The sequence below is a fragment of the Monopterus albus genome, unplaced genomic scaffold (genome assembly GCF_001952655.1).
Source record: "Monopterus albus unplaced genomic scaffold, M_albus_1.0 scaffold198.1, whole genome shotgun sequence".
NCBI lineage: Eukaryota > Metazoa > Chordata > Actinopteri > Synbranchiformes > Synbranchidae > Monopterus > Monopterus albus.
Window position 1 is genome coordinate 571843 of NW_018128078.1, and position 27932 is coordinate 599774.

The following is a 27932-nucleotide window of genomic DNA, read 5'->3' on the forward strand; positions in this document are numbered from 1 at the left end:
GAAAGAGTGAACCAAAAGATCTTGGCTTGCCTGTGGTAGCAAAGGATGTTGCAATTGAACCATCTATCAGTTTACTTTTCACTACCTACAGTGTGAAAGCTGGAGATGACCTCACACTTGAGGTTCCACTACAAGGCAGGCCAAAGCCTGCTGTATCCTGGAAGAAGGATGGCCTTCCCTTGAAGCAAACGTCATCAGTGACCATCTTAACTGCTGCAACCTCATCCAAAGTAATCATTAAAGAGGCTAGAAGAGAACATGTTGGCAAGTATGAGATCACACTGACCAACACGGCAGGAACTGTTACAGCAGATATTAGAGTTGTTGTCCTTGATATACCAGGTCCACCTAAAGCTATCAAGGTGGATGCTGTAACATCAGATAGCATCACACTGTCCTGGTCACCACCAGATTATGATGGTGGCTGCTCCATTAGTAACTATATTGTGGAGAAGAGAGATACAAACACACAGGAATGGCAGATAGCAGCAAGTAATGTTGCTAGAACATGTTTCAAAGCTGGACACCTAACACATGGATCACAATACCAATTCCGCATCTATGCAGTCAATCGCTATGGAAAGAGCACATATCTAGATTCACCTGGAATTACTGCTCAGTATACCTTCAAACAGCCTGGACCTCCTTCCACACCTATAGTGAAGTTGGCCACCAAGTCTTACATGTTGGTGATTTGGAATGAGCCAGTCAGTGATGGCGGTAGTCCTGTTCTGGGCTACCATCTGGAGAGGAAAGAGCGTTCTAGCATTCTCTGGACAAAGATGAACAGAGGAATGATCAAAGACACAGAATACAAAGTCATTGGAATTGAAGAAGGCGTAATGTATGAATATCGTATCTATGCTGAAAATATTGCTGGTATTGGTAAATGCAGCAAAGCCTGTGAACCCGTAGCAGCCAGAGATCCATGTGATCCTCCAGGCACACCTGTGGTCACTGCTGTTACCAGAACATCTGTCTCTTTGTCTTGGGATAAACCAGAGTATGATGGTGGAGCCAAGATTTCTAGCTACATTATTGAAAGCAGAGAACTTCCTGAAGGACGCTGGACAAGGTGCAACTTTACCAATGTGCCTGAGACCCATTATGATGTGACAGGCCTTACAGAAAACAGCCAATATGACTTCCGTGTCATTGCTAAGAATGCAGTTGGACTGCTCAGTGAACCATCTGACAACACCGGCTCCATCACTGTCAAAGATGATGTGAATCCACCGCGCATCATGGTGGATGTAAAGTTTAGAGAGACTGTGTTTGTGAAAGCAGGTGAAACTTTGAAGATTAATGCTGACCTTGCTGGACGTCCTGCTCCTGTCATTTCCTGGACCAAGGATGGTAAAGAGATTGAGCTGAGAGCTAGAATCCAGATTGTTTCAACAGATACTAGTACTTCTGTCATTGTCAAGGATTGTATCAGAAGAGATTCTGGACAGTATGTCCTGACTTTACAGAATATTGCTGGAACAGTTACCATGCCAATAAACTGTGTGATCCTAGATAAGCCAGGACCCCCAGCAGGACCCTTACAGATTTCAGGTCTCACTGCTGAGAAGTGCACTCTGTCTTGGGGTCCTCCTCAGGAGGCTGGTGGTGCTGACATCACACATTATGTTGTTGAGAAACGTGACACTAGCCACTTGGCATGGACACTGGTGAAAGGAGATGTCACAAAAACATACTTCAAAGTCACAGGACTCCTAAGAGGCAATGAATACATGTTCAGGGTTTTGGCTGTCAGCAAACACGGACTTGGGGAGGCTCTGGACAGTGATGCTGTAAAGGCTACAGATCCATACACTTTTGCCACTGCTCCAACTAATGTTGATGTCACTACAATGACTGGAAATTCAATGACCCTCACCTGGTGCAAGCCAGCCAGTGATGGTGGCAGCCCGATTACTGGATATATAATTGAGCGTCGGGAGAAGACAGGGATGCGCTGGACCCATCCAGTTGTGGAATGTACAACAGTAGCAGCCAAACTGCGCAAGGGTTGTGAGTATGACTTCAGAATCTATGCTGAAAATGCAGCTGGTCTGAGTCCCCCAAGTGAACCTTCTGCAACATTTAGAGCATTGGACCCTCTCGTTGTTCCTTCTCGTCCGACCAAGCCTAAGATTATCAATTCAACCAAGGATAGCGTGTCCATTGTCTGGAAACCACCAAAAGAAAATGGTGGTGCTCCCATCCTTGGATACAGTGTAGAATACAGAGACTATATCCACAAACCAGAGGTTGAGGGAGTAGAGGAAGAATATGAGGAAGAGATACCTGAATCACCTCAAGAACTAGCAAGATGGATTGAGGCTATCCCTCTTACCAAGAGCTTGGAGTTCACTATCACTGGACTAAAGGCAGATAAAGAATATGAATTTTGTGTCAAAGCAATAAACAAAGTTGGCAGCAGTGTGCGTAGCCCATATTCAGATGCTGTTGCAGCAACAGAAAGAACTGCAGAGCCATCATTTGATGTAGACAGTGAGATGCGTAAAGTACTTATAGTTAAGCATGGCACAGCATTTACTCTCAATGCACCATTCAAGGGCAAACCTGTGCCATCAGCAGCATGGTCCAAGGAGGGTGTTGATCTGAAAGTCAGAGGAACCATTGAATCAACAGAATCCAGCACTTCACTGACTATTGAGAAGTCAAATAGGAATGACTCTGGAGAGTATTGTGTCACTATCGAATCATCACTGGGAAAAGCAACATTGCCCATGGTTGTCAAGGTGCTGGACTCTCCTGGACCTCCTGTCAATGTTAAAGTTTCAGCAGTGACTAGGGATTCTGCAACCATCACTTGGGAGGCTCCGGAAAATGATGGTGGTGATGCAGTGAAGGCCTACCATGTTGAAAAACGTGAGGCCAGCATGAAGGCATGGGTGTCTATGACCAGCAACTGCCACACACTGACTTACAAGGTGGAAGACTTGCAGGAGGGAGCTGTCTATTACTTCAGAGTTATTGGAGAAAATGAGTATGGAGTGGGTGTCCCTCAAGAGGTCAAGGCTGGAACTAAGATTACAGGTAACATGAACTTAAGTTGATTTTATGCTTCTTTTTTTTTTTTTTTTTTTTTTTTTTTTTTTTTTTTTTTAAATTTTTTAAAAAATTTCTTTATTTCCTGCTGTTTGTTACAGAGGTACCAAGTCCACCTATGAGACTTGGAGTTGCAAATGTTACCAAGGACAGCGTTACAATTGCCTGGACAAGACCAGAATATGATGGTGGTAGTAGAGTGACCGGTTATGTCATCAGTGCCCTGGAGAAGGGACATACTAAGTGGGTGAAGTGTGCCACTGTGAGGACCATGACCCACACCATCAAGAGCCTGAGGGAGGGTGCAGAGTACTTTTTCAGAGTTTGTGCTGAGAACCACGCTGGACTCAGTGAACCTAAAGAGATGATTGTGCCTGTTATTGTCAAGGAAATACATGGTATTACTCCAGCTTTACAAGTACATTTTGATATTATTTGTGCTGTTCATTGTTTTTTTTTTTTTATTATCCCTAGGTTGCCATACATGAAAATACAATTTAATATTTTTCTATAGATGTTTTTTGTCAAAGGTAATACATAAAGTAAAATGATGATTGGAAATGATGCATTTCTGCATAATAAAACTGATGGGTGTACTTGTTTTACAGTGACATTACTTATCACACTCATCTTATTTTTTCAACAGAGGCTCCAGAGTTTGACCTGAAGAACTATCCCAAGAATAAGGTTTATGTGAGGGCAGGATCTGACCTGACCTTTGAGATTCCTCTCACCGGCAGGCCTATGCCAAAGGTCACTATGTCCAAGAACAATGTTGTCATCAAGGGATCCAAGAGGCTGCTAACAGAAGTGACACCAGACAGCTTAATCATCACTTTAAATGAAAGTGCTTCAAGTGATGCCGGCAAATATGAAGTCACAGCCTCAAATGCTGGTGGTACCACCAAGATTTTCATTATTTTCGTTGTACTGGACAGACCTGGACCTCCTGTTGGTCCAGTTGAGATCGGAGAGGTTGGTGAGACCACTGTGTGTCTGAAATGGGCTCCACCAGAGTATGATGGTGGCAGTCCTGTTACCAACTATATTGTAATGAAACGTGAAACCAGCACTCCTACCTGGGCAGAAGTGTCAACTAGTGTTGCCAGAAACTCGATCAAGGTGACTAAGCTGACCAAGGGAGAGGAGTATCAGTTCAGAGTCAAAGCTGAGAATCGCTATGGTGTCAGCAACCACATTGACAGCAAGCCAGTCATGATAAAGCTTCCATACAGTAAGTCACTCTACATGAATTGCCTTACTGTGTAGCTTTAATAATTCTGTTTCTTAACTACAGCCAATGAGCAACAAACATCAGTTACTTTCAGTTCCTTCAGGATAAACACATTTTATCTTATTTTTTTGTTGATTGTATCGGTTATTGTTGATATGTTGGTCATAATTTTACTGCTACAATTTCCTGTTAAAATGTGTGTTTTATGGATGATGAATCATTCTGAGTAAACACTTACATGAATGTTGTCCATCACAGCAATCCCTGGACCTCCATCCACACCATGGGTCAGCTTTGTATCTAAAGAGAGCCTGACAGTCTGCTGGAATGAACCAGTCAGTGACGGTGGAAACCCTGTGATTGGATACCATCTCCAGATGAAGGAAAGGAGTAGCATCCTCTGGCAGAAGGCCAATAAGACAGCAATCCCAGGAAACCAGTGGAGAGTCACAAATATTTGCCCTGGTGTCATCTATGAATTCAAGGTGGCAGCTGAAAATGCAGCTGGCATTGGAAAGATGAGCAAGACCTCTGAAGAGGTGTTAGCTATTGATGCTTGTGGTAAGTGTTTTTATTTGGATTTTCATCTCCAGTTTTAAGGATACACAAAGTCTTAAATAATATGAGTTTGCACTAAGAAGACCCTTTAACTTTACCTTTGAACAAAAATTTTATCTTTTCACATCATTGTTATAGAGCCCCCAGCAAATGTTCGTATCACAGAAGTGACAAAGAACTCGGTCAGTCTGACCTGGCAGAGACCTCCATATGATGGTGGTAGCAAGATTGCCGGTTACAGTGTGGAGAAGAGAGAAGCTCCCAGTGGAAGATGGTCGAAGGCCAACTTTACAAACATCATTGAGCTGGGCTTCACTGTATCCGGACTAACCCAGGATGAGTCCTATGAGTTCAGAGTGTACGCCAAGAATGCTGTTGGGTCTGTCAGCAACCCGTCTCTTATTGCTGGCCCAGTCACTTGTGTTGATGCATGTGGTGAGTTTTTGATTTCTGTATATGGTTATGCCTTTGTTGTCGTTTTTTCTTTTTTTTTTTCTTCTATCAGATTTATTTCTGCATTGCTTATATCAATATCTTGTCTCCTACAGGTGCCCCGGCCATTGACCTTCCTCCAGAGTATTTGGATGTAGTTCATTACAAGGCTGGAGCTTCAGTTAAGCTTAGACTTGGAATCATTGCCAAGCCTCTACCAACCATTGAGTGGCTCAAGGATGGAAAGGAGCTGGTAACAACTTCCACTGTGTCTGTTGAAAGCACAACAGACTCTTCTGCTGTATTGATCAAGGATGCAACTCGCTTTGACTCAGGCTCATATGAGATCAAGATCAAGAATGTTCTCGGATCAGCATCTGCAAACATCAGAATTGTAATCCTAGGTATTTAGGAGTTCTTGCCTTGTGTTAATATTTGCACAATTCAAAATTTTTCATTGGTTTGAATTAAATTTTTCTTATTACAATCTTTCATCATTTCTATATATTATATTCATATGCTCTTCCTTTTTTCTTTTTTTAATCTCCCTTAGACAAACCTGGACCTCCAGCTGGCATCATTAATTTCAATTCTGTCACAGCAGATAGGATAATTTTCAGCTGGGAACCTGTGCCAGAGTCTGGCCAGGGAGGTTCCAAGGTGACCCATTACATTGTCGAGAGGCGTGAAACCAGTCGAGTGGTCTGGTCGACAGTTTCAGAGAGGCATGAGCAGACGCATATCTGTGTCAGCAAGTTGATGCATGGAAATGAGTATGTGTTCCGCGTCATGGGTGTTAATAAGTATGGAGTTGGAGAGCCATTGGTGTCAGAGCCTGTCATCGCAAAGAATGCCTTTGGTAAGTTTTAGACTATAGAGTTACTTTTTAGCAATTTTTCTTTGGTTTTTATCATACATGTTATTCTCAGGAGTTTTTCCTTACTGTCTTGACATTTGCATTTCTGTAGTAACCCCTGGCCAGCCTCATATGCCTGAGGTGAACATCATCACTAAGTCCACCATGGTGGTAGAATGGGATGCACCAGCTGTAGACGGAGGTAGCACAGTGACTGGCTACTACCTGGAGAGGCGTGACAAGAAAAGCTTGCACTGGATCAAGGTTTACAAAGACCCTGTGACTGACATAAAACAGACTGTCTACCACCTGACAGAAGGAAATGAGTACCAGTATCGTGTCTGTGCCATTAACAAGGCTGGAGAGGGACCATTCTCTGATGTATCAGACTACTACAAGGCTGCTGACCCAGTTGGTAAGTAATCTAACATTCATAGATCTCCAACAAAAAAGAAAGACAAATGTACCCCTCAATAAGCAAATACCTTTTACTTACAGATCCACCAGATGAGCCTCGCAAGCTGAAAGTAGTGGACTCCACTAAGACATCCATTACCTTGGGCTGGTCCAAGCCACAATGGGATGGAGGCAGTGAGGTCACCAGCTACATGGTGGAGAAGCTTGTAGAGGGAGAAACAGAATGGGCTATGATTACTTCTAAGGGAGAAGTTAAGACAACAGAGTACACAGTGCATGACTTAAGACCAGATGTCAACTACTACTTCAGAGTCTCTGCTGTCAACTGTGCTGGCCGTGGAGAGCCTCTGGAGATGACTGAACCTGTGCAAGCTAAGGATATCCTGGGTAACTTTTAATCATTGATACTGAAAATGTGTTTTCAGTTGTCATCACATTATGTTCTCACTCCGTGTGTGACCATTTTCATGATTTTCACAGAGGAGGCTCAAATCGACACAGATGTGGCCATGAGAACTCACTACATTGTGAAGGCTGGCAAGGATGCAGAGCTGTCTGTTCCTCTGAAGGGCAGACCTGCTCCAACTGCTTCCTGGAGCAAGGGAGAAGAATGCATTGATCGCAACCCCAGATACGAGTTCCACCACTCAGACACTACCACAGTTCTTGTTATGCGCAATGTGACCAGGCTTGACACTGGAAAATACACAGTCAAGATTGAGAATGGTGTTGGAGAGCCAAAGACACTGACCCTGTCTGTGAAAGTCCAGGATACTCCAGCTCAGTGCAGGAACCTGGTCCTAAAGGACGTAACCCGTGGAAAGGTCACTCTCTGCTGGGAGCCTCCACTTCTTGATGGTGGTGCTGAGATAATAAATTACATTGTTGAGAAGAGGGACTCCTCCAAGAGATCATATTATGCAGTGACAAGCAAATGCCTAGACACAACTTACACAGTTGAAGACCTTTCTGAAAAGACAGCCTTTTTCTTCCGTGTATTAGCAGAGAATGAGAATGGTGTTGGTGATCCAAGTGAAACAGCGGATCCTGTAAAGGCTACAGAGACTCCAGGACCAGTCAAGGATGTCTCCATGAAGGATTCATCCAAGACATCTGTCACTCTGCAGTGGTTGAAGCCCGATTATGATGGTGGCAGCATCATCTCTGACTATGTCATTGAGAAGAGGCTCAAGGATGGGGAGTGGTCTTTGGGAGGAACCAGCAGACAGTGTGATTTTGAGGTCAAGAAACTCAAGGAGCACTCAGATATGTTCTTCAGAGTTGCTGCCAGGAATGAGAAAGGACAGGGTGACTTTGTTGAGATCGGGCCTATCAAGGTTATTGACTATGTTATTACACCTGAGGCAAGCCTGGAAGAGTACCCAGATGGTAGTATCAGTGTTCGCCTCGGTCACAACGTGCACATTGAGCTGCCCTACAAAGGAAAGCCCAGACCATCTGTTCTGTGGCTGAAGGACAACCTACCTCTGAAAGAGAGTGACCGAATACGCTTCAAGACTACAGAAAACAAAGCCACTTTGATGATTAAGAATGTGAAGAAAGAGAATGAGGGTAGATACTCCTTGACCCTTGATAATAAAGTCAACAGGAAATCCTTCCACATATATGTAATCACACTCGGACCCCCTTCAAAGCCTGTTGGACCCATCCGACTGGATGAAGTGAGATCTGAGAGCATCATGATCTCCTGGGAAGAGCCCAGTGATGACGGTGGTGGAGATATCACTTGTTACACTGTGGAGAAGCGTGACACTTCCCAACCTGACTGGAAAATGGTGTGCACCAGTGTACAGAGTACTCAGTTCAAAGTCCCCAACCTAATCAAGGATGCCCAGTACCAGTTCAGAGTGTGTGCCGAGAATAGATATGGTGTCAGCGAGCCTCTGATTTCACAGATGGTCATCGCCAAGCACCAGTTTAGGCCTCCAGGACCACCGGGCAGGCCAGTCGTGTACAATGTCACCAGTGATGGCATGACCATCCAGTGGGAGAAACCCAACTATGATGGCGGTACTCCCATCCAGGGCTATCATGTGGAGAAGAAGGAAAAGAACAGCATTATATGGCAAAAGGTGAACACCATGCTGATCAGAGAAACAGAATACAGGATTCTGGAACTCATTGAAGGCCTTGAGTACTCCTTCAGAGTCTATGCCCAGAATGATGCTGGCTTGGGTAGAATGAGTGAGGAGAGCAAGCCAATCATGGCTGTCAGTCCTGTTGGTGAGTGCTAATTCAGTTATTGCATTATTCTATATGCTTAGACTTATACAGCATATTTAAACTAGCCTAAGTTTAGCAAAAGAATATGTCCTAAAATCTGAATAGAATATATGTTCAGAATGAAAAATAAGTTACAAACTTAAGCAATTAAGTTATAAAATATATCTAATTTCTTTCAGATCCTCCTGGCCAGCCTGACTACACTGATGTGACTAGTGACTCTGTGACACTGAAATGGGAAGCACCCAAACGTGATGGTGGTAGCAAGATTACTGCCTACACGATTGAGAAACGCCAAGGAGAAGGGCGCTGGTTCAAAGCTAACTTGACCGATGTACACAAATGCCAGTACACTGTCCCTGGGTTGACAACAAATCAACGCTTCGAGTTCAGAGTCATTGCAAGAAATGCCATGGGTGTCATCAGTCCCCCCTCCAACTCCTCTGGCTTGATTGTAGTCCGAAGTGAGAACGGTAAGTAATCACAAGACAGTAAGAGCCTAGATGGTTGTAGTATTAAACCTCCAGATTGATGGTAAAATTATGTAGTGTATGAACACTGCTTTTGTTCCCAGTTAGTAACTGCACATTGACTAAACATGCAAGACTGTAAATCACACCCTTCAGTTCATCTCTCTGAAAATTACATTTGAAGTTCAGTAAAGCTCAAGACTTTAAATTAATGCCTCCCCTTTTCTCTAAACTAGCTGCTCCAAATATTGAGTTTGGCCCAGAGTACTTTGAGGGTTTGACCGTCAAGGCAGGAGACAACATCAGGCTGAAGGTGACCATCACTGGGCGCCCAGTTCCCAAGGTTGTCTGGTACAGAGACGGTGTGGAGATTACCAAAAAGATGATGGACATTATCAGTATAGCTGGATCCAGTACCCTGTTTGTCAGGGATGCTGACCGTACACACCGTGGCCTCTATACCGTGGAGGCTACCAATGTATCTGGAACCAAGAAGGAGAACATCCTTGTTCAAGTTCAAGGTACTGAGTTTTGACATTTTTCTGTGTATATTACAGTGCACTTAATTACACTGTATATATTTATATTAGCAATGTCTCGATCCAGGTGTTTTGGCCCCAATACAGAGCCGATTCATTTCATATTATCTGCTGATACTAATTCTGATCCGATATTCAATAAATATCTGACACACTGAAAGTGAAATTAATCATGCACACTGTGCTTGTCAGGAGCTCCTTGATCCAAATCCTGGAGCAGGTCCTGGTTCCAAAATATGAAGTTCATTATCTTAAATGATTGATATGAATAAAAGAACAGCTGGGAGCAGGACACCCCCTTCTCAGAGCTACAGGCTCATCACAGGACAGATACTGTCTCCTACTTCGTGTCCGTACGTGAACACACAGTTGGTGTAACTGGTCCGGGTCAGATATCCCTGTTTGACCATTTGATAACGCCACAGTAACAGAAGGTGGCACTGCCGTAGCTCCACTGGACAGAAGTGTAAAACTCACCATTTCTACACCGAAAGCACAGCATGTGCAGCGCGTCACAGCTCACGTGCACATTGCAGGAGGCTCATGCTATATCTGCCATGTGTTCAGTCGCCTGGTCTACGAAAACACCCAGAGGAGCCTCCAGAGACACTTTGGAGAAGGGAAACCTACAGCCCAAAGCTCCGACAGATCGTAGACAGTGAGGGAATTACTGGCTACACTTACATGTCTGTGTTCAGTGTACCCAACCCGTAGTACAGCAAATACAACCTACACACAAAAAACTGCACATTCAGTAGGACTGAGGTAGCAGGTGATGGACCGTGTGTTTTCACTGGTTTTGCTTGATGTAATCCTCTGTGGTGGAGTTCTGGCCTGAACTAGTGGGCTGTCATTGTCTGGAGGATTCTGTGGAGCAGTTTACACATAGTTCTGACAAAAAAGATTTGAAGCTTAAATAGGCTTCAGGTCGCGGCTACAGTGCAGGTGCTGTGCCAGCCAACATGCAAGCAGTGTAGACAGTTGGACTGATTCATACTTCAGTTTATCGGTTGTGTGACACATGTCTCAAAAAATCTGACCGAGTCCGCTCACATACAGGACTGCAGCTGTAAATATGGAAAAGAACTGCATCGGCTTTATTCTGGCCCATAGCAATCCTGGGAAATATGCCCAGATCAGCGCTGATACTTAGTATCAGATTAGAACATCTCTAATTTATATAAATCTTATTTCTGTTCTAACATCAATTTTACACACATACATTATGCAGACACACCTGGGGAGCCAGTAGGACCCATCACTTTCAGCAACATCTCGGAGGGCAAGTGCACTCTGTCCTGGAACCCACCAGAGAATGATGGCTGTTCTGAGATCTTGCATTACATAATTGAGAAACGTGAGACTGCCAAGATCTCTTGGGCCTTGGTGTCTGATGATTGTGAGGTGTGCACATTCAATGCAACCAAGCTTGTCAAGACCGATGAGTACCAGTTCAGAGTTTCTGCTGTTAACAAGTTTGGAGTTAGCAGACCTTTGGAATCCAGCCCTGTCATCCCACAGCTGCAGTACAGTAAGTGGAAAGGCTTTTTTTTTTTTTTATATATATATTTTGGGCAAAAGATTTGATTTCCACAACATATTTACTCAATGTGCACGTTATGCTCATGAATCATAATTGTTCCCTCAGCTATGCCTGATGCTCCAGGCACTCCATATGCCACAGATGTGACAGGAGAGAGCATCACCTTGTCCTGGACTCCTCCAACATCTGATGGAGGAAACCCCATTCAGTACTACATCCTGGAGAAACGAGAAAAGAAAACGGTTCGGTTCTACAAGGTGATGACCAAGAAGCCCATTGTCGAATGTGCTCACAGAGTGCTTCAGTTGACTGAGAATATGGAATATGAGTTCCGTGTCATGGCTGTGAATGACGCTGGTGTTGGAGCTCCTAGCAACATCTCATTGCTTATCAAAGCTGCCGAGCCAAAGGATATTCCTTGTGCTCCATCTGTGGTCTGTGTATGTGACTCCACCAACACCTCCATCAGTCTGGAATGGAGCAGGCCTGCAGACGATGGAGGCATGGAGATCCTGGGCTACATTATTGAGATGGTGAAGGGAGAAGACACAGAATGGAAGAGAGTAAACGAGGCGCTGGTGGCAGAAACAAACTACGTGGTGACTGGTCTACAGACGGGAGCTGAGTACAAGTTCCGTGTCGCAGCTGTGAATCACATGGGTAGAGGCGGCAACAAGGAAACTCTAGAACCTGCTCAGGCTATTGACAGGCTGACACCACCACAGGTGGATATTGATGCCGCCTTCAAGCAGACACACATTGTCAAGGCTGGTGGTTCAGTGTGCCTGGGCATCCACTTTAGAGGAAAGCCTATTCCCACTGCCACCTGGGTGAAGGAGGAAGGAGAGCTGGGTGTCATGTCAGAGATCACGACTACAGGTGCCTACAGTTCTCTAAGTATTGAAAACTGCTCTAGATATGATACAGGCAAATACACTGTAAACCTGGAAAATACCAGTGGCAGCAAGGCTGTTACATTCACTGTAAAGGTGTTGGACACTCCTGGACCACCGGAGGCTGTTGCTTTTAAGGATGTAACCAGAGGCTCAGTCACACTTTTCTGGCTGCCTCCTCTCAATGACGGTGGGGCCCGAATCCATCATTATATTGTTGAGAGGCGCGAGGCCAGTCGGCGCACATGGCAGCAGTCTGGTGGCAAATGCATGAACCGCTTCCTGAAGATCCAGGACTTGCTGGAGGGCGTGCCATACTTCTTCAGAGTCTCAGCTGAGAATCAGTATGGTGTGGGTGAGGCATATGAGCTGACTGAGGCTGTCACTGCCACTGGACAGCCAGCACCTCCAAAGAGAATGGACATCCTGGACACCACAGACAATTCTGTGTCACTGGGCTGGCTGAAACCTGAGCATGATGGCGGTAGCCGTATCCAGTGTTACATAATTGAGGTGAAGCCAAAAGGTACAGACAAATGGGTTGTGGTTGGCAACACCAAGAATCAGGCCTATGTGGTTGAAAAGCTCACTAAGGGTGATGAGTATGACTTCCGTGTGAAGGCTAAAAATGAAGCTGGCTACAGCAGACCTAGGGAAACTCTGGCACCTGTGCTGGTCAAAGAGCCTCATATTGAACCTGTTGCTGACCTCAGCGAGATCACCAACCAGCTGATCACATGCAATTCTGGCAGCACCGTCACCATTGATGTTCCCATCAGTGGTAGACCTGCTCCTAATGTCACCTGGAAGCTGGAGGAGATGAGGCTAAATAACTCAGACAGAGTCTCCATCAAAGTAACTAAGGACAGAACCAGTATCTCAGTCAAGGAAGCCATGCGAGGAGATGGAGGTAAATACTACCTGACTCTGGAGAACATCGCAGGAACCAAGACCTTCACTATTGAAGTTAATGTCATAGGTAGACCCAGTCCTCCAGCTAGACCTGTTGAAATCTCATCCATCACCTCTGAGTCCTGTGTTGTTAGCTGGCAACCACCAGAGGATGATGGTGGCACTGATATCACCAGCTACATTGTGGAGAAGCGCGAGTCTGGCACCACCGCCTGGCAGCTGATCAACTCCAGTGTAAAACGCAGATCTCTCCATGTCAGTCACCTGACCAAATACATGCAGTACACGTTCAGGGTCTCTGCCGAGAATAGATTTGGTGTCAGCAAGCCCACTGAGTCTTCTACTATTGTTGCAGAACATCCTTTCTGTAAGTACCACTCCATAGACTACCTTTTCAGTGTATGCACCAATTTATTGTATGAATAATAATGAACTATTTTTCTTAGCATTTTTTAGATTGCTAGTGAGTAAGGCTGTAATTTAGGTTACTGTGCTCAACAACAACATGTCACTTTTTAATCACAGCACCTTCTGGCTCACCAACAAGGCCTTCAGTCTTCAATGTCACTGCTAACACAATGACCCTGAAATGGGAGGAGCCCTACCATGATGGTGGAAGTAAGGTGACAGGCTACTGGATTGAGAAGAAGGAAAGGAACAATATACTGTGGGTGAGAGTGAACAAGATCCCTTGCTTTGAATGCTACTACACGGTGGATGGTCTGGTTGAAGGCCTAGAGTACCAGTTCAGGGTTTATGCCATGAACAGCGCTGGGCTGAGCAAAGCTAGTGAGGCCTCTAAGGGAGCAGTTGCTCAAAACCCAGTTGGTGAGTTTTGAAACAATTTAGTATCACAGTACCCAGTGAATTTTTAATTAATTTGCTCCAACATTTCTAACAGAATTTCTGTTCTCTTGTTTAGATCCACCAAGTAAGCCAGAAGTCACAAATGTTACAAGAACCACTGTCTCCCTCAAATGGTCTGCTCCACTGAATGATGGAGGAAGTCCCATTGTGGGCTACATCATTGAGCGCAAGCCGTACACTTTGAGTGGTGATGGCCACTGGCTGAAGTGTAACTACACCAATGTCACAGAGACTTTCTACACTGTGACTGCCCTCGGAGAGGGAGAGCCCTATGAGTTCAGAGTCATCGCCAAGAATGCCAACCAGGTTTTCAGCACACCTTCAGAGTCCACTGGGTCTGTGCAGTGCAAGACCGATTTCGGTATGATCTGCATCTGCGATTGTGTTACAATACCACCAGTGCAGCACACTTTCACACTTCTGGCCTTAGATTTAATTTCATGTGACTATATTACAGTCCCAGCAAAAGAGTCTCACATTAATGAAAAGTTTATTCATAACCATGTTGCATTTTCCCACCAAACAGAGCCTCCAAAGGCCCAGCTGGACAGCAAACTTCTATCTGAAACTGTGACAGTCAGAGCCGGTTCAGACCTGGTTCTAGATGCTGTAGTGGGAGGCAGGCCTGACCCAAAGGCTTCCTGGTCCAAGGGCAAAAAAGAGCTGGAGCTGTGTGAAAAGTACCACTTGCAGTACACCCCCACCAGGGCCATGGCCATTATTAAGTTCTGTGATAGAGAGGACACTGGAAAGTACATTCTCACAGTCAGGAATGTAAGTGGAACCAAGAGTGCTGAGGTCAACGTCAAAGTGCTAGGTAAGCAGCTTTTTTATTTTTCAACCATCTCATTTGCTGCATTTATAGATCACATTGGAAATATTTGTTTTGCCATTATCCAAAGTGACTTAAGTGTTTTTTCCAGACACCCCTGGAGTGTGTGAAGGCAGTATTAAGATCAGCAAGATCACTGAGGAGTCATGCACACTTAGCTGGAAGCCTCCTCTCGAGGATGGTGGCGATGAGGTCTCCCACTACATTGTGGAAAGGCGTGACACCAACAGACTCAACTGGATCATTATGCACGCTGAGTGCAAGGAGCTGACCTGCAACATCACTGGACTGCTCAAGAACACAGAGTACCTGTTCAGAGTCCGGGGAGTCAACAAGTATGGAGCTGGAGTCCACCTGAAGTCAGAGCCCATGGTTGCCAGAAACACTTTCAGTAAGTACATCAGATCGTTGTGAAGTAACACCTATAAACACTGCTTTAAAAGCATAATATCCCAGAAATCTCTGAGGCCAGACAGTTCCTACTCTTTTATTTTTAAAGAATCCCTCTAAGATCCAGTCAAGACTAATCTTAACAAAGCCTAGTGCCCTAAGAGTAAATTTGGTTGCAGTGAGAATTCATTCACATATTAAATTCTTTATAACCCTTCTTCTATTTTGTCTTCCTCCAGCTGTGCCAACTCCTCCGGGTTCTCCAGAGATCCTGGCTTCAGGAAAGGACTTTGCCACCATCGAGTGGCTGAAACCAGAGAGTGATGGCGGCAGCCCATTGATCCACTACCTGGTGGAGAGGCGTGAGAGAAAGAGTGCCCGCTGGGTGAAAGTGAACAGAGATGGAGCTCACACAGACACCACACTGAAGGTGTGCGGTTTGACGGAAGGCAACATTTATCAGTTCAGAGTGACAGCCATCAACAAGGCTGGAGAGAGCGAACCCAGTGAGGTTTCTCTGTATGTCGTCTGCAGAGTGCCAACATGTAAGTCCAGTTTGTTCAAGTCCAAATAACTGATGTTACATGCAAGTGATTATGATCTTAAGCATACAGATCTCATCTTTTAGATCGGGGTTGTGCCTGTGATTAACCATGTCTGTTACCACATCAGTAAATCCTTTCCAACATCACACATTTATTGATCTTCATCCTTGTGTCCTTTTTTTTAGGCACCCCTGCTCCTCCTCCTATTCCTCGTATCACTGACACCCATGCTGACAGCATCAGCCTGGCCTGGTCACGCCCTGTGGAAGATGGAGGAGCTGATGTGATAGGCTACATCCTGGAGATGCAGGAAGCTGGAGCAGAGGAATGGAAGAAGGCCCATGAAAAGACCCTGTATGCTACAGAATATGTGGTGACTGGGCTTTCTCCAGGCAAGAAGTACTGCTTCAGAGTGGCCGGCATCAACATCAACGGTACAGGAGACTTCAGTGAACCATGTGCTGAGACTGAGCCAGTGGAGAGAATTGGTAAGTCACAAACAACTTACAAATAAATCAGCTGAACTTAGCACACAACAAGAACATAAAAAATAAAAATGTTTTTCATTCACATATAAAATTCTAATTTGTGTCTTCTACTTCCAGTAGAAATTTTTTTTATTTAATTTGTGATAACTTTGAAATAACTGTATCACCAACGTTACAAACCATATATTAATAATCCTGTCCTCACACAGAAACTCCAGACTTTGACCTCCATGATGACCTGAAGAGGACCATCTGCCTGCGTGCTGGTGGCTCTCTCCGCCTGTTCGTCGGTGTCACTGGTCGTCCCACTCCTGCCATCACTTGGAGCAAGTCTGGTGTTGACCTCCACAACAGAGGCTTCATTGAGGTCACCAATACATCCACCACACTCGTTATTGATAAGGTCCACCGCTATGATGCTGGCAAGTACACACTGGTGGCTGAGAACTCTGCTGGGAAACAGGAAGTCAACATTTTGGTCAAGATCTATGGTAAGTTCATGACAGTGTCTGAGAATTGAACTGAAATAAAACATATTACCTACCTTGATAATATACTGTGGATTTTTTAATTGTTAATTCTACTAGAAATTTATTTTGCTATTAATTTGATTGTATGTACTACAGTAGCTTTTGGGAATTGTTTTATATTAACTACGGTTTATTTTCATTGTTAGATACTCCTGGACCAACTGGACAAATCAAGACCAAGGAGCTGACAAAGGATTCTGCCACTATCTCTTGGGAAGCCCCAACTGTGGATGGCGGAGCTCCAGTCAACAATTACATCATTGAGAGGCGTGAGGCCTCCATGAGAGCCTACAAAACCATCACCTCCAAGTGCAGCAAGACATCCTACAAGATTGATGGCCTGATGGAAGGCATGCTGTACTACTTCCGGGTGCTTCCTGAGAACATTTATGGTATTGGAGAGCCCCGTGAGACTTCTGATGCCATCCTGGCTTGTGAAGTGCCTCTGCCACCACACAAGCTGGAGGTGATTGATATCACCAAGAGCACTGTTACCTTGGGCTGGGAGAAGCCTGAGCATGATGGTGGCAGCAGACTAATAGGCTACGTGATCGAGGCCTGCAAGTTCGGCACTGACAAGTGGATGAAGGTTTCCACACTGAAGCTCACAGACTTTGAGCATACAATTGAGAAGCTGAATGAAAATGAACAATACTTGTTCAGAATCAGAGCAATCAACACCAGAGGAGCCAGTGAGCCCAAAGAGCTTGTTACAGCCGTCACTGTACTGGATCAGAGAGGTAACAGACATGGAATAGTTCACCACCTAGTTACATACGACATGTTTTTACAATATTTCAGGCAAGTCCTACCTACCTACCTACCAAAGATGTATAAATAAAAACACTGCATTCTACCATTCTTTGGCTACTTATCCAAAGGGGTCTGAAAGAGTACACAAGGTTGCATATTTTTGCTCCCGAAATCATATATTTAAGATTTTCTTCCCAGAAATAACAGTTAGTATAACATCATGGCTCAGTTCACAGTTTATTTCCCACCTGTTGTCTTGACTGTAAATTATTTGATCATTTGAGTTTTTTTCCTTCCCTTTCTTTTCCAGTTATGCCCATGGTGGACTTCTCCAGTATTCCTCAAAAGGTTGTCAACGTCTTGGCTGGCAAGACTCTGGAGCTGGACCTACCCATAAGTGGAAGGCCTCCTCCCATCTGCTGCTGGTACCTTGGTGACAACAGGATAAAAATCACAGACCGCATCAAGATCAAGAGCACTGGCAAGTTCTCTAAACTGACTGTGTCTGGCACCACCATTGACGACACTGGTGACTACACCCTAGAGGTGAAGAATGCTGTTGGTGTCATAACTGAGGTCATCAAGGTCATCATTCTCTGTAAGAAACCATCTTTTGTTTTTGTTTTTGCATCACTATTTACTGCTGGTGTTCATCAAGAGCAGGTTACAATATGGTCAATCAATTTCTACAGTACATATTATAAACAATCAGTACCAAGTATTTATTAACACTTGCATTTTAGTCAGTTATGTTGACTGTAACTATTAATTCTGTTAATCCTCTTTACCAGCTAAACCTGATGAACCAAAGGGACCCATCAGGTTTGATGAGATTGATGCCACCACAGTCACCTGCAGCTGGGATCCTCCAGTCAGAGATGGTGGAGCTCCCATCAGTGGCTACGTGGTGGAGCAGCGTGATGCTCACAGACCTGGCTGGGTGCCTATCTGCAAATCCATTAGCCGACCAACCTTCAAGTTTGAGAACCTGATTGAGGGAGATGAATATGTTTTCCGTGCAGCTGCCTTGAATCGCTATGGTACTGGAGAGTTCCTACAGTCTGAGGTCGTCACCTGCAGAAGCTTAACGAGTAAATCTTCTGTCTTTTTCCCACATTACACTTTAAATTGATATTAGTATACAGACAGAATAATGTCACCAGCAGTATGTTAACATGCATCCTTTCCTTCACAGATGTGTCTGGACCCCCTGGACGTCCAACTGTCTTCGATGTTTCTCGTGATGGCATGACCGTGGCCTGGAACCCACCTGATGAAGATGGCGGTCTTGAGGTTTCTGGATACATTATTGAGCGCAAAGAAGTCCGGTCTGACAGATGGGTGCGTGCAAACAAGAATCCTGTCACCATGACCAGATATAGGTCCACAGAGCTTATCGAGGGTCTGGAATATGAGCACAGAATCACTGCCATCAATGCCAGAGGACTGAGCAAACCAAGCCTGCCATCCAAACCAGCAGTAGCAACAGATCCCATCGGTAAGAGAACAGTTTGAGATACAACTAAATACAACTGTGAATTCATAATTACAGCATGTGATACCAAAAATAAAGAGAAAACGCATTATATCTTTTGAAGTGGTATCTAAAAATACTGACATGCTTCTCTTCCTTGCTCAGATCCACCTGGCTGTCCTCAGAACCCGAGGATCACCGATACCACCAAATCCTCCGTCTCGTTGGCTTGGAGTCCTCCTGACGATGAGGGAGATGCACGCGTGGATGGTTACTTGATTGAAATGCAGAAGGTGGGAACCATGGCCTGGATCAAATGCAATACCACACCATCTCTGATCTGTGAGTACACCCTGACCAACATGCCACAAGGAGAAGAGTTCAAATTCCGTGTCATGGCCTGCAATGCTGGTGGTTCTGGAGAGCCCGCTGAAGTGCCTGGAACTGTCACCATAACTGAGATGCTTGGTAAGGATGCAGAGGTTACATTAACCACATCTGCACCATGATAATATGTTTAAAGCTAGCATAGACTAAAACTGGTATTGTAACATCATTCTTCTGCAGAATCTCCTGACTATGACCTGGAGCTAAAATACAAAGATGTATATGTGGTTCGCCAGGGAGGAGTGGTTAGACTCTCAGTGCCCATCAAGGGTAAACCACAACCAATCTGCAAGTGGTTAAAGGATGGCAGCACAGTCCCCACCAAGGCTATGATCGCCTCCACCGAGGACACCAGTGAACTGGTGATCAAGGGAGCTGAGAGGAATGACTCTGGTGTGTATGACCTCTTGCTGGAGAATAAGGTTGGGAGGAAAAAGGCCCAAATCAAGGTGAAAGTCATTGGCCGTCCAAGCGTTCCACAGGGACCAATGGTCTTTGAGGAGATCCAGGCCAGCTCTGTCAAGGTTTCCTGGAAGGCACCCACTGATGACGGAGGCTCCGAGATCCTGGGTTACATTGTAGAAAGGCGCGAGGCAGCCAGAAATGCATGGTACACAGTGGATTCTAGAGTAACTGACACTCACCTGGTTGTCAAGGGCCTGAAGGAGGGAACAGAGTACCACTTCAAAGTCACAGCTGAAAACCCCTTCGGTATCAGTGCCTCTTTGAAGTCAGAGCAACCACTGGTGCCCAAGACACCTCTCTGTAAGTATTACCCTTCTTCAGTTTTAAATGTCTTGAACTATATGAGGTCATTCAGTGACTGATCACAAAATTCTTTTTTCTTTCTTTCTATAAAACAGGTCCTCCCGAGCCTTCAGGCACCCCACCAGAGATCATGGATATCACCAAGAGCTCTGTGGCCTTGGCCTGGTCCAGACCAAAGGATGACGGTGGTTCTGCCATTACTGGCTACTTTGTTGAGTACAAGGTGGTGTCAGCTGAGATATGGTCCCGTCACAAGACCAAGGTCACCTCTACCATGTTTACGCTGCATGGACTCATCCCTGACACAGACTACCAGTTCCGGATTGTTGCCGTCAATGACATTGGCGAGAGTTATGCTGGTCCTGTGTCTGACCCAGTCACGTGCAAGGATCCATTTGGTGAGTCTCCCAAGAAATTACCAATAATTGATAGCACTGTAATAGCTGAGGCAGCCGTCCCTGGTAGGCTAGTGGTTAAGGCGCAGCGCTCTCACTGCTGCAGCCTGGGTTTGAGTCGGTTGCGTCAGGAAGGGCATCCAGTGTAAAACACATGCCAAATGTCAACATGCGAGTCCTCAGTGTGACAATTCGCTGTGGTGACCTCTAAATGGGAAAAACCGAAAGTGACTTTCTTAAGCTGTCCCTCCTGGTAGGCTAGTGGTTCTCACCGCTGTGGCCCGGGTTCGAGTCAGGGTTGCGTCAGGAAGGGCATCCGGCGTAAAACACGTGCCAAATGTCAACATGCGAGTCGACAGTGTGACAGTTTGCTGTGGCGACCCCTAAACGGGAAAAGCTGAAAGTGACTTTCTTTCTTTCTACTGTAATAGTTGAGGCAATTGTAATGGACATGGGACAATCAGATGTAAATGTTTCACAGTAAACCCAAGTGAAATCAGTTAATCAAGATGCCCTCTAGTAGCTGGCTGCAACAAATTCTCTCTCAGAATAGAGCTTTACAAACATCAAAGCCATAATCAAAAAGGATGCCATGAATCGCAAAACAAGTGTTAATTAAACTACCTTGTTTTTGGTGTCTTTCCTTCCAGACAAGCCAAGCCAACCAGGTGAGATTGACATTGTGAACGTGACAAACAGTTTCATCACTATCCGCTGGCAAGCTCCAGAGTGCGATGGTGGGAAGGAGGTCCTGGGCTACTGGGTGGAGTACAGGAAATCCACTGAGAGCACCTGGATGAAATGCAATAAGGAGAGGCTGAAGGAAAAGGAGTTCAACATTCTTGGACTGGCTGAGGCCACAGAGTATGAGTTCAGAGTGTTTGCTGAAAATGAGACAGGAATGAGCAGACCTCGTAGGACCATCACGTGCATCAAGACCAAAATGAGTGGTGAGGGACTGAAATATACTGTGTGAAAAATATCTGTAGCCATTTATTCTGACTTAACTGAGATATTACTAAAACTAATACCGTAATTTCCGGACTATAAGACGCACCCACTAAATGTAAGATGAAAAAACATGTTGTACATAGCCGCAGGTGTCCATGTTGTAACATGAGATATTTCGACAGCCAGATCGATTGCCTGTAACTTGAAGCGGCATCATAGGCATTTCGTCGGGTGTTGTCCATGATGAGGGTGTGTGCATGGAGTGAAAAAAGTAGCGGCTTATAGTCCGGAAAGTACGGTATGTTTCATAAATTTACTGCCTTGTTTTGTATTTACAGTCGAAACTAAACCAGGTCTGAGAAAGGAAATGGATGAAGTGACTGCTAAGCTTGGCCAGCCTGCTGTCATGAAATGCCAGATTATTGGCAGGCCTATTCCTGAAATCAAGTGGTATCATGCTGGCAAGGAGATTGTCGAGTCCCACAAGTATCAGATGAGCTCTGATGGCCGCAACCACTCCCTGTCCATCATGACTGACAAGCAGGAAGATGAGGGAGAGTACACCTGCAAGGCTGTCAATGATGCGGGAGAAGCTGAAACCACAGGCATCCTAGTGTTAGAGGCTGCTCCATCCTTCAACCCTGACTACCCACTGAAGCAAACTTACTATGCTGGTCTGGGAACCACTCTACGCATCCATGCTGTCTACATTGGCCGCCCTGTGCCAAAAATCATGTGGCTGCATGGGGCAAAGACCCTAGAGAACACAGAGGACATCAGTATTGAGACCACCGAGCACTACACACACCTGATCATTAAGAATGTGCAGCGCAGAGTCCATGGAGGCAAATACAGGATCAGGCTGCACAACCACTTTGGCAGGGCTGACACTGCATTTAATGTTGAAATCTATGGTATGTTCCATTACCTGCGGTGAGCACAAAAATGCATGCATTTGTAAAGATATCAGATTTATAAAGAATTTAATTTGTTTCCAGACAAACCTGATGTACCTCAGGGTCCCATTGTCCTGGATGCCCTCTTGAAGAACTCCGTCGTCATCAGCTGGAAGCCCCCCAAGGATGATGGAGGCTGCATGATCACCAACTACATTGTGGAGAAGCGTGAGGACAAGGAGGGCACAGAGTGGGAACTGGTGTCATCATCAGTTAATGGCACATCTTGCCGTGTTCCCACCCTCATTGAAGGTGCTGGGTACTTCTTCTGTGTTTATGCCCAGAATCGCTATGGCAGCAGTGACCCATTGGAGCACACTTCACCTATCCTTGTCAAGAGCCAACTAGGTAAATTTAATCTGATATAAATATTTGTTTTAAAGTAATTCATAAATTAATGTCATCAATTTAAGGACAAAGCTGTTACACATCATATCAAAGAGGTACCTAGGTACATTGTGCAGAAATACTGTCAGTGGTTTCACATTTACATATTCTTGTCCACAGAGAGACCATCACCACCTCTGTCACCAGCTGTTTCTGGAATCACCAACGACTCCTGTGTGGTTTCCTGGAATCCTCCTCTCAGTGATGGTGGCTCCAAGATTAAGAGCTATTGCCTTGAGGAGAAGCACAAGAAGCACAAGAAGGAATGGACCGAATGGGCTCTGGTGACCATCGATGAGATCAAACAGACAGTGTTCTCTGTCAAGCACCTAACCGAGGGTGTGGAGTACATCTTCCGTGTGAAATGTGAAAATCTAGGAGGACAGAGCGACTACAGCGAGGAGACTTCTCCCTTCGTTCCAGCTGCAGCCATCGAGGTTCAGGCTCCTGCCTTTAAGGAGGAGCTGAGGAACATGAGTGTCAAGTACAAGAGCAATGCTGCCCTGGTCTGCAAGATCACTGGACAGCCTAAGCCTGTAATTAAATGGTTCAGACAAGGAAAGGAGATCCATTCTGATGGAAAGAAGATCAAAATCCAGGAATTCAAGGGAGGTTACCACCAGCTGGTCATCGCTGAGGCTGATGAGGAAGACTCCACTGTATACCAGATCAGAGCCACCAACCAGGGAGGCTCTATCTGTGCTACAGTTTCTCTGGATGTTGAACGTAAGCTCACAGATTCCCAGTTTTGTCAACTGAATCACCACTGACTTTTTTTTGGCTGGTAGTGTATGTTGTATAATACAGTTGTAAACATATTAAACTACTGTTTAAAATTCAGATAAAACATAAGATTTCAAACTGTTTTTCTCATTTCTAGTCCCTGCTAAGATTCACTTGCCAAAGAACCTGAAGGACAAAGAAGCCATCCCTGCCTTGCGTGGAGAAGTGCTCAATATCAAGATTCCTTTTAGTGGCAAACCAGATCCGGTCATTACATGGCAGAAGGGACAAGATCTCATTGATAGCAATGGCCACTACCAGGTTATTGTCACAAGATCATTCACTTCTTTGGTGTTCCCCAACGGAGTGGACAAGAAGGATGCTGGTTTCTACATTGTCTGTGCCAAGAACAGATTTGGCATTGACCAGCAAACAGTTGAGCTGGATGTGGCTGATGTGCCTGATCCTCCACGTGGTGTCAAAGCCAGTGACATCTCCAGAGATTCAGTCTCGCTGAACTGGGTGGCCCCAGCAAATGATGGCGGCAGCAAGGTCATCAGTTACATCATTGAGAAGTGCCCCACCACAGCTGAGATGTGGGAGCGTGTTGCCCAGTCCCGTGACCCTCGCTATACTGTTACCGGCCTGTTTGGAGGAACCAGCTATCAGTTCAGAGTCATTGCTGAGAACAAGTTTGGACAGAGTGTTCCATCTGAGACCAGTGGGGCTGTTGTGACCAAGGAGGACAGATCTAGAGTTCTGCTCTATGACAGGGAGGTTGAAGAAACTGGACGTGTCCCCACGGGCAAGGCTCCACATTCAGAATGCAAGAATCTATACAACAAATATACCATTGCAGAAGAACTGGGCAGAGGTCAGTTTGGAATTGTCCACCGCTGTGTTGAAGTCAGCTCTGAAAAGACCTACATGGCTAAATTTGTTAAAGTGAGGGGTGCTGATCAAGCAATAGTCAAGAAAGAAATTGCAACGCTGAAACTGGCCAGACATACTAACTACCTCCTCCTCCATGAGTCTTTCAGCAGCCCAGAGGAGCTGGTGATGATTTATGACTTTATCTCTGGTGCTGACATCTTTGAGCGCCTCAGCACAGCTGAGTTTGAGCTTAGTGAGCGTGAGATTGTTAACTACATCAGGCAGATTTGCTCAGCTCTACAGTTTCTGCATTCCCAGAGCTATGGACACTTTGATATCAGACCTGAGAACATTGTGTACACAACTAGAACAAGCTCTCATGTGAAGATTATTGAGTTGGGCCAGTCCAGACACCTGACCCCTGGAGACCAATTCAAGATTCAGTATACCACTGTAGAGTATGCAGCCCCTGAGATCCACCAGTGTGACATGGTTAGCACTGTCACTGACATGTGGTCAGTTGGCGTCCTTGCCTATGTACTCCTCAGTGGTCTTAATCCATTCACAGCTGAAACCAACCAACAGATGATTGACAACATCTCTACTGCAGCCTATAGCTATGATGATGAGTATTTCAAGCAGGTCAGTGTTGAGGCATTAGACTTCACAGACCGCCTAATGACAAAGGAACGTAAACATCGTATGACTGCTACTGAGGCTCTGGCGCATCCTTGGCTGGCCAAGCCTGCAGAGGAAATCAGCACCAGAGCGATTCCAACCAGCAGACATAAGAGATACTACCAGACAATGGTCAGGAAAGCGTGGAGCACTGTTGTCTCTGCAGCTCGTGTGGCCAGTGGCGGCTCTATCAGGTCCCAGCGTGGTGTCTTTGTTGCCAAGGTGAAGATTGCTCCATTTGAACATGGTCCTATTGGAGGCCAGATTAGCCATGTAGTGGCCAATGAGGGAGACAGCGTGAAATTCATGTGCATCATTGACAACTATGATAGCAATACTGAAGTGACCTGGTACTGTGGCGTCCGGCAACTTGAAGGTGGTGACAAATATCAAATGGAGTATGAGGATGGCCTGGCTGTAATTACCATCAACAAGGTCACAAGGGCAGATGATGGCACATACAGATGCAAGGTTGTCAATGAGTATGGTGAGGACAGTGTCTATGCGGAGCTGTTTATCCACCGTGTCAGATCTTATCATGACTTCTTCACCACCCGAGTCGTCAAGAGAACAAAGCGCAGAGTTGACACTGACAGAATGCTTCAGAAGCCACCAGAGTTCACCTTTCCTCTGGTTAACCGTACAGCCTACATTGGTGAGAATGTGCGCCTTAGTGTTACCATCACTGTTCACCCTGAGCCTCGTGTCATCTGGCACAAATCTGGACAGAAGCTCATCCCCGGACATGACGACAAGAAATACACCTTCATTAGTGACACGGGTCTGTACCAAATGATTATACACAATCTTGAGAAGGAAGATGATGCTGAGTACAGTGTTGTGGCTCGCAATAGGTACGGTGATGACAGCTGCAAAGCTCGTCTTACTGTCATTCCTCGACCTAAACCAGCAGATCTCACCCTGAGGCCCATGTTCAAACGCCTGCTCGCCAATGTTGAATGCAAGGAAGGCCAGAACGTGCGCTTTGAGATTAGGGTATCTGGCCATCCCACACTGAAATGGGAGAAGGATGGCACGCCTTTAATCTTTGGACCCTCTATTGAGCTTGTCCATGAAGGTCTGGATTACTTTGTCCTTCACGTCAAAGACACTCTTCCAGAAGACTCTGGCGTGTACAGAGTTACTGCTACCAACTCTGCTGGATCTGCCAGTTGCCAGGCAACACTTAAAGTAGAGCGTGTCACTCATGTACAGAAGGAATATGAGACCAGTGAAAAGGAGAAGGAAAAGATAGCTGGAAAGGAAGAAATGGACAAAAAGGTAAGACTGTCTCAGATTTTGTCTGGCACTGTTGTTGCAGCTCTACCACCTGTAGCAGTACAAGCTGTCAGGGAGGCAGCAACCATGTTCAGACCTGCTGTGACAACTAAGAGGGATGAGAGGGCTCGGGCTGAGATACAAAAAGAACAAGAGGAGAGGAAGAAGCGTGCAGATGAGAAAAGACTGCGTATGCCCTATGTCGTCCCTACTCCTCGTGTTATTAACCAGGCTGTTCTTGAGGAGGATGTAAGAATAAAACACTTCAAGCCACTCTCTGACATGAAATGGTACAAGAAACTACGGGATCAGTATGAGTTCCCTGAGCCTATGGAGAAAATCAAGCAGAAGAGGATGAAGCGTATTCGCCTCTCCAGGTGGGAGCAGTTCTATGAAGTGCCTGTCAGAATTAAGGACCAGTACAAGCTTAAGTGGCGTATCTCATCCATGACTCAAGATGACCTGGAGACTGTAAGACCTGCAAGGCACCGCACTCCTTCCCCTGAGATGGTGGCCTACCGCAGGATCAGGAGGAGGTCCCTGGGTGACCTTTCGGATGAGGAGTTGCTGCTATCTGTGAATGAGTACCTGTCCATGAAGAGAACTGAGGAAGAGAGGCTTCGTCTGGAGGAAGAGCTGGAGCTCGGCTACTCTGCTTCTCCACCTAGTCTTAGCCCAATTCGCTTTGAGCTGGCTGCTTTGCGTCCCTCATCCCCTAGAAGAGTGTACAGTGATGACGAAGAGGAAAAAGACATTCGACGATATGACTTTTACCGAATTCCATCTAAATATGAGGCTGGTCCAAGTTTTGTTGACCTCCGCCAGCGTCATGACAAAGCCACATACAAACCTCAGAGAGAGAAGCAGAGGGTGTATGAAGAGAGAGAAGATCTGGAACTGCTGCGGCCACACACAACTGCTCAGAGAATCTTCTCTTACAAGAGTGAACTCAAACGCATGGAGTTTGAGGAGAAGGCACGAGCCTCAAAAAAGGAAACAAGTGTCACTGTTGCGACGGTCTCTGAGGGCATTGAACCTGAGCACCTGACAGCCTTTACCTCAGAATATATTCCTAAACCAATCAAGAAGCTGCCAGTGCCTGAACCTGACAGAAGAAGATCTCCTACCTCAGAAAAGGCTGTAAAGACAGAAGTGGCCCTTAGTAGAATTGACTTTGCATCCAGGTATGAGGACAGGAAGAAGGCTCTGAGATCGGAGAGGAGATCAGTGGAGAGGACATTTGAGGTGGTGACACAGGCTCCCTTCAGTCTTGACCATGCCCCACGTATCACCATCAGAATGCGATCTCATCGTGTACCCTATGGTTCCGATACAAGGTTCACCTTAAATGTCCAGGCCAAGCCTGAGCCTGAAGTCACGTGGTTCCACAATGGAAAAGAGATTCATCAGAGCAACAAATACCACATGACCAACATGAGCGGAGTTCTTACTCTCCAAATCATTGGATGTGTCACTGAAGATGCTGGCACTTACCGTGT

General features: G+C 45.5%; 1 protein-coding gene across 1 annotated transcript in view; it reads left to right on the forward strand.

The window, feature by feature from the left end:
* LOC109970431 (titin-like) overlaps positions 1 to 27932 on the forward strand; it is a 206786-nt gene that overhangs the window by 171585 nt on the left and 7269 nt on the right. Inside the window, 34 exon segments of the mRNA XM_020617984.1 lie at positions 1 to 2238; positions 2302 to 3048; positions 3162 to 3458; positions 3707 to 4294; positions 4553 to 4855; positions 4991 to 5287; positions 5401 to 5688; positions 5838 to 6143; positions 6253 to 6555; positions 6639 to 6944; positions 7038 to 8801; positions 8981 to 9274; positions 9508 to 9792; positions 11042 to 11341; positions 11459 to 13525; positions 13684 to 13986; positions 14081 to 14386; positions 14552 to 14842; positions 14949 to 15248; positions 15487 to 15792; positions 15978 to 16280; positions 16490 to 16771; positions 16957 to 17550; positions 17874 to 18161; positions 18355 to 18654; positions 18759 to 19061; positions 19203 to 19505; positions 19605 to 20189; positions 20288 to 20590; positions 21238 to 21537; positions 21877 to 22452; positions 22537 to 22842; positions 23002 to 23607; positions 23762 to 27932. The exon segment at positions 1 to 2238 is cut by the window's left edge and continues 40 nt beyond it; the exon segment at positions 23762 to 27932 is cut by the window's right edge and continues 16 nt beyond it. Of these exon segments, the coding sequence (XP_020473640.1) occupies positions 1 to 2238; positions 2302 to 3048; positions 3162 to 3458; positions 3707 to 4294; positions 4553 to 4855; positions 4991 to 5287; positions 5401 to 5688; positions 5838 to 6143; positions 6253 to 6555; positions 6639 to 6944; positions 7038 to 8801; positions 8981 to 9274; positions 9508 to 9792; positions 11042 to 11341; positions 11459 to 13525; positions 13684 to 13986; positions 14081 to 14386; positions 14552 to 14842; positions 14949 to 15248; positions 15487 to 15792; positions 15978 to 16280; positions 16490 to 16771; positions 16957 to 17550; positions 17874 to 18161; positions 18355 to 18654; positions 18759 to 19061; positions 19203 to 19505; positions 19605 to 20189; positions 20288 to 20590; positions 21238 to 21537; positions 21877 to 22452; positions 22537 to 22842; positions 23002 to 23607; positions 23762 to 27932 (21109 nt within the window).